The sequence below is a fragment of the Pholcus phalangioides genome, unplaced genomic scaffold (assembly GCF_987345545.1).
Source record: "Pholcus phalangioides strain wild (caught in Gottingen) unplaced genomic scaffold, Ppha-v1.0 ptg000015l_1, whole genome shotgun sequence".
Taxonomy (NCBI): Eukaryota; Metazoa; Arthropoda; class Arachnida; order Araneae; family Pholcidae; genus Pholcus; species Pholcus phalangioides.
In genome coordinates, this window is record NW_028301608.1 from 78,249,272 (window position 1) to 78,262,312 (window position 13,041).

The 13,041-nt window shown below is 38.2% G+C and overlaps 1 protein-coding gene across 1 annotated transcript; it reads left to right on the top strand.

Moving 5' to 3' along the window:
• The first annotated feature begins 1,691 nt into the window (after positions 1-1,691).
• On the top strand, positions 1,692-12,581 carry LOC149076742 (retinol dehydrogenase 7-like). The gene is made up of 5 exons (XM_089244381.1): positions 1,692-2,046; positions 4,383-4,595; positions 8,532-8,717; positions 10,212-10,344; positions 12,174-12,581. The coding sequence occupies exons 1-5, from the start codon at positions 1,812-1,814 to the stop codon at positions 12,478-12,480; spliced, it is 1,074 nt and encodes a 357-aa protein (XP_089100507.1). The 5' UTR covers positions 1,692-1,811; the 3' UTR covers positions 12,481-12,581.
• Positions 12,582-13,041: the final 460 nt, after the last annotated feature.

The window sequence follows — 13,041 nt, forward strand, 5'->3', positions numbered from 1 at the left end:
TCATTGCAAATGAGACGCAATGGTTTATCCTCCACAACTATTAAAAAATAAATGAGCATATTTTAATTACTTTACGCATATTTATTTGGGTGTGTTCCTCCTTTCTGCTTTTTCTCTTCTTTTTTGCGGGCGAGTCCAAAGGTTTCTAAATCAATTTTTATTTAAATTTCCACAACTATATTTTCCATATGTAAAAAATTAAACACCCACTTGAATGAATTTTTTTTGAAACACTGAAATTAAAAATTTCTATACCATTACTTTAAAATCTGCGACGGGCCGGATATAGCCTTTACCTAGCCCGAGGAACGTAGTTTGCTCATCACCGGTCTAGATCATAGTTTCCTAAACTTTTTGTTCCGTCGTCCCCTTCTTCAATAAAAAAATATTTTTCTACTTACTCAAGTAAGCCCATAGGGATATATACTAAACCCATGGCTTCTCCGCCCCCGTACCATTCCACTGTCCACTAGGGAGTGTGATATTTTGTGATATGTGACACTTTGAGAAACACTGGTCTGAATGTTCATTAGTGTATGCATGATCCAGATTGTTAATTCCATCTTTATACCAATTCTCAGATGGATTTAATGCAGTTTATTAAAGGCTTTGATATGGAAAGATCTTCACCTCGAAGAACCAGCCTTAAGGCTGTAAGGATATTCGGATTTTGTGTATTTTGGCTTTATTCTGTTTAGAGAAGCCTCTCTCTCTCACTACAAAACCAATATTCTTCTAATGTTTATTATTTTCGGACCCTATTCGTGAAACACAATGTATGTTGGTTCATGTGAAGTTAATTCAAATTTTCTTCATCAAATGGACAAATTAGTGGTTTCATTTTTCGTGAAATAATTTTCAGCAAATTTCTAATTTATCAATTAATGAATTTAAGAAATACACTGAAAAATAAACTTGAAAAAAAGTGTTCACACTGAATATTTTTCTCTACCTAATTCGCTGATTCTTACCCGAATACATATTAATGGTTGTGGATCGTCACAAGGATCTTCCGCAAGGGTGGAGGACTCGGGACAATATTTGAAAAATTCTGTTTTCCCACTTTATATAAATTCACTATACACAAGGCCCGTGAAAAATCTTTCCTGATGCCTGCCGAAGATCCCGGTCTAGGGATCCTGTTGCAAGACGTGGAGGCCCACGGAGGCCGTGCATTCTTCACAGTGGTACTGTGTGAAGGAATATATTTAAGACATTCAATCGAAACTTCATTTTGTAATTTCTAGAATTTTTTTTTTTTTTGGCTCCGTTGATGCCGTCAAAATCTAATGGTATCTAATGGTATTTCAATGTGTTCTCCCAACAGGTTGATTACCCTAAGGATAAATGAAGGGTTTACTTGTAATTCTTGAAAATTGGGGGTGAATGCGAATGACCTGAACGACCTTCTTTCTGAAAAGTGTGAGGGCAATTGACCAACACCCATTTTTGATTTCCAAAACAGCAATTATTGTACTACATGAGTGTAGTGGGGGAACGTAGATTTCATGTGAATCTCGACCTTCTTCTCATTTAGCGATGCTACATTAATTATCGGATGTGGGAGGGACGGGGGGGGGGGAAAGCGCGAGGGAAAGGAAACAAATTATGATGATAGGTTAGCTTATTATCCAATACCGATTCCATCATCAACAGGGAAACGAAATTGAGAAAATAGCCGATTAAGCAATGTTGGTACATGCACAACAACCACGAGTTGTTCTGAAGGGAAAGGTCTCCGAATCCTCGTAAAGTTTTCGTTTCAGGAACGTTACAATCCATTGACATTGGACATTAGACATCATCACCAGATGGAGTTTCGACAGGCCGATGCTTTGTCCAAAGAGATTGCCCTTATATCGATTTCTGTTCTCTCGGCTGCGATTGCGATCTTATGGTTCCTGGAAACATTGAGATTTTATTTCTGTCTCGTGTCGGCGTTTTTTGTTCTCCGTCATATATGTGATGTAGTGTCCGAAAAATACTTGGTACCTCTGAGGATATCCAGAACCATTTCCCCCAATAAAAAAGCCGTATTAATTACAGGTAAGTATATCATTTATCATGCAGTTATTTAAGTACAGTCAGACTATAAACAGAGAGGGTGTATTGGTAATAACAAGCACGACGTAATTCAACAAAAAAAAATTCCACGTTTTTGAATGAAATATTCACTGAGATATTCGAATACAAAAATCGGAGGAAGGTTTGGAAAAACACAGCATAAACAGCGGTTAAAACAACCCAAATTCCCTCCGTTTTTCGAATTCAAATATCTCAGTGAATATTACACTTTAAAACGTGGTTTTTCCTTTTCGTTGGCATCAAGAAAGATAGGGCAACAACTTTCTAACTGGATTTTTGGTCACACAGGAACCGTGCAAATAGTTAATTTTTTTTATTGTAATAACTGTACGATCCCTTACAATATGAATGACGTATCTGAGTTCTACACGTTATTTGGATGATTTTTTTGATTGGAAGTAAAATGCCGGGTGCGCTGTTACCTATGAACCCTGTATAAAAAGGGCTATTTCATAAGTCCGTACAAGGTAACGGCATTGCTCAAACAGAACCGAGTGCGCCCGTTTTGCTACCCTGTTAATATTACGATAGTTTCAATCGCCGTATACTGCCCATTTTACTCTGAATTCTTTCTAAAATGATCTCTTCGATTATTTCCATTAGTGTCTGTTTATTTATTGACTTGCTTCGTTCACAACCACTTAACATAGGCGGAGATAGACTTGGAAGTCTGGGTGGGGGGGTATGGCCATTATTGCTGGGGGGGAGCACGATGATGATGTCAATTCATATATATATTAGATCAGTCGACTTCACCTTTGTCGCTGGGGGAAGGGGGGAATGCCCCTCACGCCCCCCCCCCGTATCTCCACTTATGCCACTTAAACATTTAAAATAAGAAATTTTGCATTTGCTTTATGAGGTAACTTCTACTGAGAATATTTATTTCCGATCACAATTTCAGGTGAATCGCGTACGTTTATCAACTTTTATTGGGTTGATTGGAAGTCAACTCGAGACAGATAATTTCAATTATCTTTTGAACTGCCTGATATATTTTTTTTTCATTTGAATTGGATGTAGCTATTAAAAGCCTTAAACTTCACTTCGTTATTGCCATTATAACTGCAACATTAATAATATGGGAAGCAAATATGCAAAACAAAAAAATCCTGACATAAAATATTTGAAATTATTATTATACATGTTTTTCCCAAAGGCCGAAATCAGCCACTTCGCGAATTGGCTAATTTCGAACCCGGCCGTCCGAATTTCGGACTTTGGCCAGCCAGTTTGCGAGGTGGCTGGAGATCCGTGGCCAAAATTCAATAACGAAAGACATGATTCGGGGTCATCGCAAGTTGGCGTATTTTTATCGTTATAATTAAATGCACGTTAGCTATGGTAACCCATCAAATCGCAATTACGATGCGGTAATCATTCTTTTCTTCAAAATTTGACAGGAAAACTATATATGTCTATATTGTTATGTACATAGAGTTTTTTTCTCGTCACATGAAGCTAATCCAATACAGCTACTATGTATGTTCATGTATCACATGTTGGCCATGGCAAAAATGGATTTGGCGCCTACCGGAACTGACGCTCTTACATCAGCATATTGAACTTTGGCCAGGAATCTCCGGTGACTTCGCGAATTGGCCGGCAATTTAATGAAAAAATAGTTTTTGTCACATGGTAAATGAGGTTTCCCTAGGGTGACCACAAGTCCTGTATTTCCCAGGGTAGTCCCGGGTTTTTCTAGCTGTCTCGAGTTTTTTGCAAGAATGTCCCAGTTTTTCACGTATTTTCAATGAAGCCAACTTGACTTTTTGTTCTGCATTTTATTCTTCAAATCAACGATTAAAATCATCTTCACACAACTCAGAAATTACATTACTATAATTACGAATACAAATAAGAATATTCACGTGACGTATTTGTCATGTTTTGTTTTTTTAATTCACTGCAATTTGAAGTGGCGCTTCATTTTTCGTGTTAGGAGACTTTTCTGTGATTTTAGCACGAGTTGGCAACTTTACTTGGCGATAATTGGCAATGTTCCGTATTTTCCGGTATATTTCGAAACCCAATTTCCTTATTTTTCTCGAGCAAATTTGGTCAGCCTAGGCTTCCCAAAATCACAATTATTGATTGTGATCTTACACTCATAAAGTGTGACCACGCACACGTGTGCGCGAATATGCTTCTTACATAGCGGGGATTCATAAATACATGGTACGCCATACAAGCATCGTGTTTTATTTAGTTGCCGTTATTATTCTCTCACATTGACAATGGTAATTTTGAAGAATGTACGTACATTATGAATCGTAATTTAATATTTGATGTTTCAGGATGCGATACAGGCTTTGGGAACCTTTTGGCCAGGCGTCTGGATAAGATGGGGTTTCGTGTATTCGCGGGGTGTCTGAACCCTGAGAAGAATGGTGGATCTGAACTCTTTGTCACATCTTCGAAAAATTTGCGAGTCTTCCCATTGGATGTTAGCGATCCTCGAAGCGTTGAAGAAGCTGTAAAATTTGTACAAGACAATATCGGAGACCTAGGTAAGGAGATTTGCTCAAAGTTAAACACACAGAAATGGTTTTTTGTTTTTGCAAAAATCAAAGTATATTCCTTGTATATTATTACTATAACTAAAAATAAACTACTAAAATATAAAAGTTTATTTAGTATAGTAATTACTTCATTATATTCCATCTGCAAATCTATCTCAGCTCATAAAATCCATACTAATGAAATATAATTTGGCCTACCTCATTATATTCCGTGAGCTGAGATAGACTTGAAGATTTGGGGGGGGGGGGGGCACAATGATAATGATCATGAATATTCAGTATGTATACTGAATATTAACTATAAATAATGTACTGTATAATTGTATATTAACCCATTATCTACAAAATCATGAAAAATGAAATAATCATCATGTAAATTTTTTTGGTAAGTCATTTTAAGCCAAAGGGTAAAAATGAAAAAAAAGTAATACACAATGAATAAATTTATCTGGTGCTTCAAAGTAACGCCAGCAGTCAAAGGGTCGTCATCATCATCATCTTCAACCATTGGTGTCCCCAGGGGGAAGAGCTTAGACAATTTTGCCCATTGCTCTGCCACCAAGTAGTATAATACGAATTATGGGTCATGTAGATGTTAAGAAGAATCCTTCTTTGGGCGTTTTCTTCCCAGACGTTTCTGCAACAGTGTTGGGGAAAAAAGGCATGGTAACTGTTACCATTCTGTAAAATACTAGAACCTGTAAGTGGGGCATTAAGAGATACCTGCAAACGATACCGGCCATATATAAGTAAATGTGAGGAGGCTGCTCCTATCTGCGATAGGAGCGAAAGGGAGGAAAAAAGAAGCAGAGATCTCCTGGTAATATGACCAGAAACTGAACATGAGGTTATTGAAAAAACCACATGAGAGTTTCAATCGGAGCAGAGAATTTCCGCTCACCATGATTTCAGGTGTTTAGTATAATTAAGAAAATTTACCAAGTTGCAAATCCTGCCTGCATTTATGCTACTTCACTTAGCATCACCTGATGATCGCCAAAGTAATTCCTTCTTGGGATAAAGAATGCAGGGTAATTGTCCTACATAGTGAAGTGGAGTCTTCTCCGCATACAGAACAGACAGACGAATCTGTATAGATACAGTTGTCTAGATGTTTCACTAGGTTAGCATAGCCAATGATAATTATTTGATTCAATAGAGTCTGCACTAACCATAGATCTTGGTGGGGCGATGCTCCCTATGACCATCGTATCTCCACCCATGTTGTGTTCTTTTAGGAGATATTCACAAAATTTTGTTCGTTTATTGACGTCCATTGACCTAAGGTTTTGGATTTGAAGTGTGAATATGATCGCTTCGATGATTTTAACCTTTCTTTCATTCCAAACCCATTCCTCATTCGTTTTTGAGCATAAAAGAAGAACAGTTAATGAAGCATGTTACTGCCACCCGGGCCCGGTTTCTTCTAGCTATTACGAGAGTTTTTGCTCGAACTCCCATTCTTATATCAAGTCAAAAAGGTATATTTTTTAAGCTTGGTTTCTAGTGTTAAAAGTGGAACTTCGGTTAACGAGCTTAATTCGTTCCGCCAACGTGCTCGTTATCCGAATAGCTCGTTATTCGAATCAAACTTTCTCATAAGAAATAATGGAAACTCGGATAGTTCGTTCCACAATTAGTCATTCACATAAAAATGTCTAACAAAAACGGCATTCAATCAATAATTGAACTCCATAATAATAATAATACATAATGTAAATAACGCCATAAATAAACATAAAATACGATAATGTTTACAAATTAACTTACTCTAAACGATGAGACAGGAGGAGGACTATCGTTTAAGACGATTTACAGACTCACTGTTGTTTTGCACACGTATTCTTTTTGCGCGACTTTCAAAAAAGAACCTTATCCAATGACACCCGCTTTTGCCTCTTTTTTAGGATTTCTGGGAAATTTACCGTTTCCCAGAAATCCTAAAAAAAGGGCAGTGTTCATTGGAGAGATTGCACATTGCTACAGCTTTATTTAGGTGGTTCTTTTCTACAGAATTTTGCACAGATTCAGACATTCTACACATCTCTCTAATCTCATTTTATGTGAGGGACTCCTCCTTACTTCTCTCTCTTACTCAGACGAGATACCGTCCATCAATTCTTGCTGGAGCGTGCAAAAGAGATCCATAACTTCATCTACCGTCATCTCTTCCAGACATTTTTCACCACTAGTTCTTTAATGCCATCCTCATGCACCGCCAGTCCATGGTCTTCCCCAAGCACGAAATCTCTTCCACAAGTAGTGGAGCTTGTTCATGAGCTAACTCCTTTAAAATCACGTTCAATAATGAAATCAACCCACAGTTATTTTATCAACCCACAGTTATTTTCCAAGTAGAATTTAAAAAAAAACTTCAGGTGCATATACGCATTGCTGCTATGTTACATCTAGTTTCGTATCGTAAATACAGTCGCCCCCCCCCCCCGTATCCATTTTCGTGGTTTTCGTATTCGTGGTTTTTTCCTTTATTTTAGCACCACACACAAATCGTCATTCATGTGTTTTGTTTGCAAAATTTGAGTTGTGCATGTGTAGGATGACTTATTTTTGGATGACTCGCTAATGCCATTACTGTCATCACTAGAGTTGTGGCAGCTCTTACGAGAGAAATAGTCACCTCGGGTTGGATTAACCTTTGGCCACAATGTGCGCTCCAGGACACAACCAGTTAGTTCTACAGAGCCAACTGAAGAGATTATAAAAGACATTGTCACGTTAGCAAAACAGGTGGGTAGAGAAGGGTTCACAATGATATGGATGTAGAAGGATTCAAACAGCTAATTAATAGCAATTCAGAGGCATTGACCGAGGAGGAATTAATGTAACTGATTGCTCCAGAAACTGAAGCGGTACCAGATGAAGAAGTGGAAGACAAGTTCAAAATGAGTAACATAGCGGAAGGGCTTTGCAAGTTCAAATCAGCAATAAATTATTTCCATGACATAGATCCCTCCATGTTACGTTCTTCACATGGAGAAAAATTGGTAGTGGAAGCCATATCAACATACTCCAACATACAAAGGTTTTTAACAACTGGCTAATACGAAGATATATCTGGGAAAAATAGAAATGCAACTGCCCCTGCGGGGAATCGAACCCACGTCCTTTCACTTTCCGGGTGAACGTCCCGCAGGGGATGTTGAATTTTCTTTCTTTCCAACATATATCTTCGCATCAGCCAGCTGTTAAAAACCTTAGTATGGATAGCGGACAGCGGCTCGACATCATCCTCGGATACTCCAACATACTTGATGATATGAAGAAGAGAAGAAACGGCAAACAGAAATCACAAAGATCTTTCAGCAAACATCGCCAGCAATCGCTCTCTGCACCATCTTTTACATTCCCTTCTACCCTTTGCGTCACCCTGCTCTTCTCATGATGTTCAATAAACGAGATATACAAAAAATAACATGGTTTCAGTTATTCGTGGATTTCCCGTATTCGCGGGGGTTACGTTCTGTGTATAATGATTTCATGCTGTAGTCACACTCTCACGTGTGTTAAATCTCCGACTGAGGCACGCTTACCGGAGACAGTAGGGAAGAATATAACCCGAAATGCACGTGTGAGGCGAAAGCACAAAACCCACCAGTTCCGTTGTGGTAACGAGAAAATAAAATAAAAAGCGCATAACCGAGTCAAAATTTGTTCAAAATATTTACTCGTTAACCGAAGTTCCGCTGTATTTTAAAACAATAAAAGTCGTTTTTGCTCCGAGTTTGATCACTGCAATCCACGGCAGAGAATTTGAAGAAATATAATCAAGTATTCCCTCTTTCTTTGACAATATTTAGTTGTACTGTTGTTATTTAATGAGTAATCGAAATACCCACAGCTCATCCACGTGAAAAAAAGTTATTTCAATAACGAAAACCGTCATTTTCTTGATTTGTTTTGCAGATCTGTGGGCGGTGGTGAACAACGCCGGAGTTTACAGGGACACGCTGTTCGAGATTATGTCCATGAAAAACATCGAAGCAGAACTGAACATCAACTTGGTGGGCCTCATCCGCACAACGAAAGCATTCCTTCCTCTCGTTAGAAAATGCCGAGGTGGAAGGATAATAAATGTGGCCAGTGCAGCAGGTGTGTCATAAGTCAAATTTCATCTTAAATTGTATCATCGTAAGACATTTTTAAACAAAATACGACTCAGTGGCGTCGGAAGTGTTCCAGACTTTGGGCTCGTCTTGAGCTTCATGCGGGAGACTTTTGGAGTGCTCAGACCCTCGCTAAAAATTACCGTGTGTAGTCGTCACAGTATCCAGGCAACGATACCACTGTTCATGCCATAGTATATAAAGAAAATAAAGAATAATAATACGCATCTGAGAGATCAGGGATCTGCCCTTAACTAACACGTGTGGCTTCTACATATACCAACGTTACTTTCAAGGATAGTTGAGAAAAAATTGCAATAAACTGAACATTTTCATCACAAGAATCATGATGCATTATTCATTCCCATAATCAATCATGTATTTTCACAATTGCAAGATGACGACTACATCAAAGCGAAATTTTTGAAATCATAGAAAGAGTTGGTGATTGTAAATAATGCGGCATCATTTTTTTTTAAGTTCGTTTAGGATTATGGCAATGAACAGCTATCGCGACAATTCACCAGGAAATTCGCCAAAAATTCTTTAAATTTTCCCCGTACACAAAGGGCAAGATATTTCTACCTGGGAACAGAGAGAAGAAACACATTCAAGGTCTCTTTCTTCCCCCCCCCCCCCCATTTCAGGTAACCCTGTGAACGAGAATCAGTTTTTCCCTTTACCTCAGCATTATTTTGCTTCTTGCCCTGTTTTCCACACCCATCTTTTTTCTCTCTCTATTTTCTAAATGCTTAGAAAGGCATCAGTTTCTGAGATGTACCGCTGATACTTCAAGTGCACATAGTTCAATTTTTTTTGCAAAAGCCTTTGCATGAAGAGATTACGAGTCTCACACAGATATTTTCCTTCATCGATACTGGATATATTAACCCCCTTCGCGTAGAGGCTTTCAGCAACAAGTTTGGATGATCTATATTCGAAGTATCGGCGATAAAACTTCTTTCTTTGTTTTGCATGTTAGAATGTTAGAAATAGAAGCATAAAAATTATTAGTGAGCTGTAGACTTCATATTCGCCCTCACCTTCTCTTTCTCTTATGAATGTACAGTCAACAGATACATTAATGATTAGCCTATATGTGGGGGGGGGGGGGGGGTCACACAAACAGGAGCATGGAAACAACGTTGGGGGGGGGGACAGCTTCTGTTCATAGGGTTGTAATGAGGCTTGACGATGATGAAAAAAGAGGAAAAGAAGTAAAAAGAAATTGAGAGAGCTGGAATTAATTTCTTACATTGCGTTTGGACGTCCCTGATGATTAAGGGGTTAATTGCATTTTAGGGTAACGGTAAAAATTCTACGATTGAGTATAATTCTTTTTCATCGTTTCATATTGATGTTGAACCTGATTTCTAAATTACGATAAATATAAATGCTGGGCTCATTAGCCAGAAATAAATATTATGAATAGATTCAAAACATCACCAATTTCATCTGATTTTTTTCCCCCTTGTTTCAGGACGATACAGTTTTCCTTGCTTGGCCACGTATTGCGTTTCGAAGAAAGGCGTGATCGCATTCAGCGAATCGCTTAGAATGGAGCTGAGAAAGTTGGGAGTAGCAGTGGTCACGATAGAACCTTTTGTATATCGGTACGCATTTTGCTTTTCTGTTATTCAACTTATGCCAGATGAAGAATATATGTTACTGCCAAAGCCTGACGTTGGCTTCTTCGTGAAATGACCAGCCCATTAGACCCGGCAGCGTTGGCGTATTTTTTACGTGATAATTATGGTCATTTATAATTAGCCATAGCTATGGCAACCCTAACGATCGAAGTAATCTGAATATCGATATCTTACTGATATACGGATATATAGGGATCAACATATAAGGGCCGGCGAAAGCCCGAATTTCGGACAATAGCCCGGTCAAATGGGCTGCGAAGTGGCCGACTTCGGGATTTGGCAGTAACATATATAGGAGAGGGTTAAAGTCAAAGTGGTGGAAGTCATATTTTCAACAATTCTGAATTGAGCCCAGAACATAGGTGAAGATAGACTTGGAAGTCTGGGGGGGGGGGGAGCACGGTCATTATTGCTGGGGAAGCACGATGATGATGATGAAAGAAAAAAAGTCAAGTGGCTCAGCTTCAATAGTTCGCAATTTTCAACATGAGATTCTATATGAAAACAATTCTAATAAAACCTTCTCTTTTTTTCAAAATGGGGATTATTCGAATTACACCACTCAATATACAACTTTTAACCCCTCATATGTAACTATTCTTCCATAGACTGGCGCCATTAATCAACGATGACCACAATAACCCGTTTTTTGTTGAATTCAACTTCGAGCGAGCGTTTGACGAATTGAAAAAATCAGTTCTTTTAAAATTAATTATATTGCTCTTCACTCGAAAATTTCGCTTCAATGAGCAACTTTGTTAAAGTTGGAGACAAGCTAGTTGGAGACATCCATCAGCAAGATCGCAACCATCGGAATCGTTCCAGGATCTGCATTGGAAATTTTTTGGGGGAACTTTCTCCAAATCGTCAAAAACAAGTGTGCACAACCTCCAGCCAGCGGGCCATATTAAAGTGCCAAATGCGATCCGCCAAAGGGTTTCATCCGGCCCGCGAAAGTTGTTCTTGTAGAAAAGTATCAATACACTGAATACACACAACACTATAAATACCTAGGTCGACCATATTTCTTTCATAAAAATACGGTAGGCCTATATCACCAAAAAATCAAGACAAGCAAAGTTGCCAATTAAAGCCGAAATAATTGTCAAAGGCATGTAAAGTTGCCAGTTACAGCCAAAAAAAAATGTCAGAAGATCAGCTACAGCCAAAAAAATTCGCCAAAGGTAAGTGAAGTTGTCAACTATCACTAAAATTGCTGAAAAATCACCAGTCACAGAAAACATTATGGGTACTGCAAGTCAAAATGTAATTCACCAAAAAAACGACAGTATGTGTAATACATGTATTTGTACTGTATGACTAACCAGTAAATAATTATGATAGAGTCATACATATATAATAATGTAACTTATAAGTCATGAAAATGTTCTAATTCTTTATTTCAAAAATTCAACTGAGCCTTGTTAAAAATATTGTGGGAAAACAAGTTACACTTTAAGTAAAAAAAGAAAGTTGGGGCTGCCAGAATTACGGGAGTATGCCGTAAATTACAGGTCATATGGTCACTCATATGTGCTTTCTGGCCCGCGAGCGGCAGAAAACCCGTATATCTGGCCCGTAAACTGAAAAGGTTGTGGGCCCCTGGTTAAAAAGCTTTGGCCTGCCTACTGAGATAACTGATGTACGATTAATTTCTAATTTGAAGATTGCCAGATCATCAGAGCTACGTTAAGTATTATTTGCAGCAATTAGGAATACTTTTTTTTCCCTGTAATTATTTTTTTTAGTAGATTAAAAATGTTGGTTTTTTTTTTTTGCATGATTTTTTGCAGCACCAGATTGAGCAACCCGGAAAACGTGAAGCATTACATACAAACGTCATGGAACTCCGCCTCGAGCGAATTGCAGTCGGCGTATAAAGATTTGAACGCAAAATGCCGAATACAGAAGTTATTCAATTGGGCTACTAACCAGAATCTCGATGATGTCGTCAACGATTTGACCCATGCCGTGACAGCTGAAGTACCGAATTATTCGTACTGCCCGGGAACCCTCTTTCATAAACTGCTGATGTGGGCGTCGATCGCTCTGTTGCCAGCCCCGTTCAGAGACATCTGCTACACCGAAATAGTTATTTAAGCCCTTTTTTTGTGCAAACCATTGTAGCAAGCAATGTACCATCTTGAAAACAAAATTAAAATAGAGTGGTTTATGAAAACTATCTCACACTAATACGTTTCTATACCGTTTTGAAATTTTGTGACGTCTCAGTTTTGTAACGGCCAGTTACGTGCTAAACACCTAACGATAAAAAAAATTCCCCATGCAGCGGGTTTGCCGCTAAATGAAAATGGACTGAAATATTCACTCCCGTTAGAAGCCAAGTTCAGTTATTTTTTTTCATGATTGGCGCTTTTTCTTCTTCGTATATAGAGGGATGTTTACCTGTGTTACCCCTTCGCCATACTATATCAACAAATATATCACCAGATTTATAAAGTGTTAATCAAATGAGATGTATTTGCATTTTTTCCCCAAATTTGCCAAAATGTGGTAGTTTTTTTTCACTTTACTGTTAAGTCAGTTTTTTAAGGGAGAGGACAAAAGAAAAAAAAGTGATTTGCACAGCTTTAGCTTTCTTGATTACTATCGGGGTTATAGCATTGTTATTACCTTCAGAAACGCCAAGTTATATGTTTG

Excerpts from the sequence above, each read along its gene's own strand:
- LOC149076742 (XM_089244381.1), top strand. The coding sequence starts at position 1,812 with ATGGAGTTTCGACAGGCCGATGCTTTGTCCAAAGAGATTGCCCTTATA. Across the intron at positions 4,596-8,531 it reads AGACAATATCGGAGACCTAG|ATCTGTGGGCGGTGGTGAAC; the intron begins GTAAGGAGATTT and ends TTTGTTTTGCAG. Across the intron at positions 8,718-10,211 it reads AAATGTGGCCAGTGCAGCAG|GACGATACAGTTTTCCTTGC; the intron begins GTGTGTCATAAG and ends CCCTTGTTTCAG.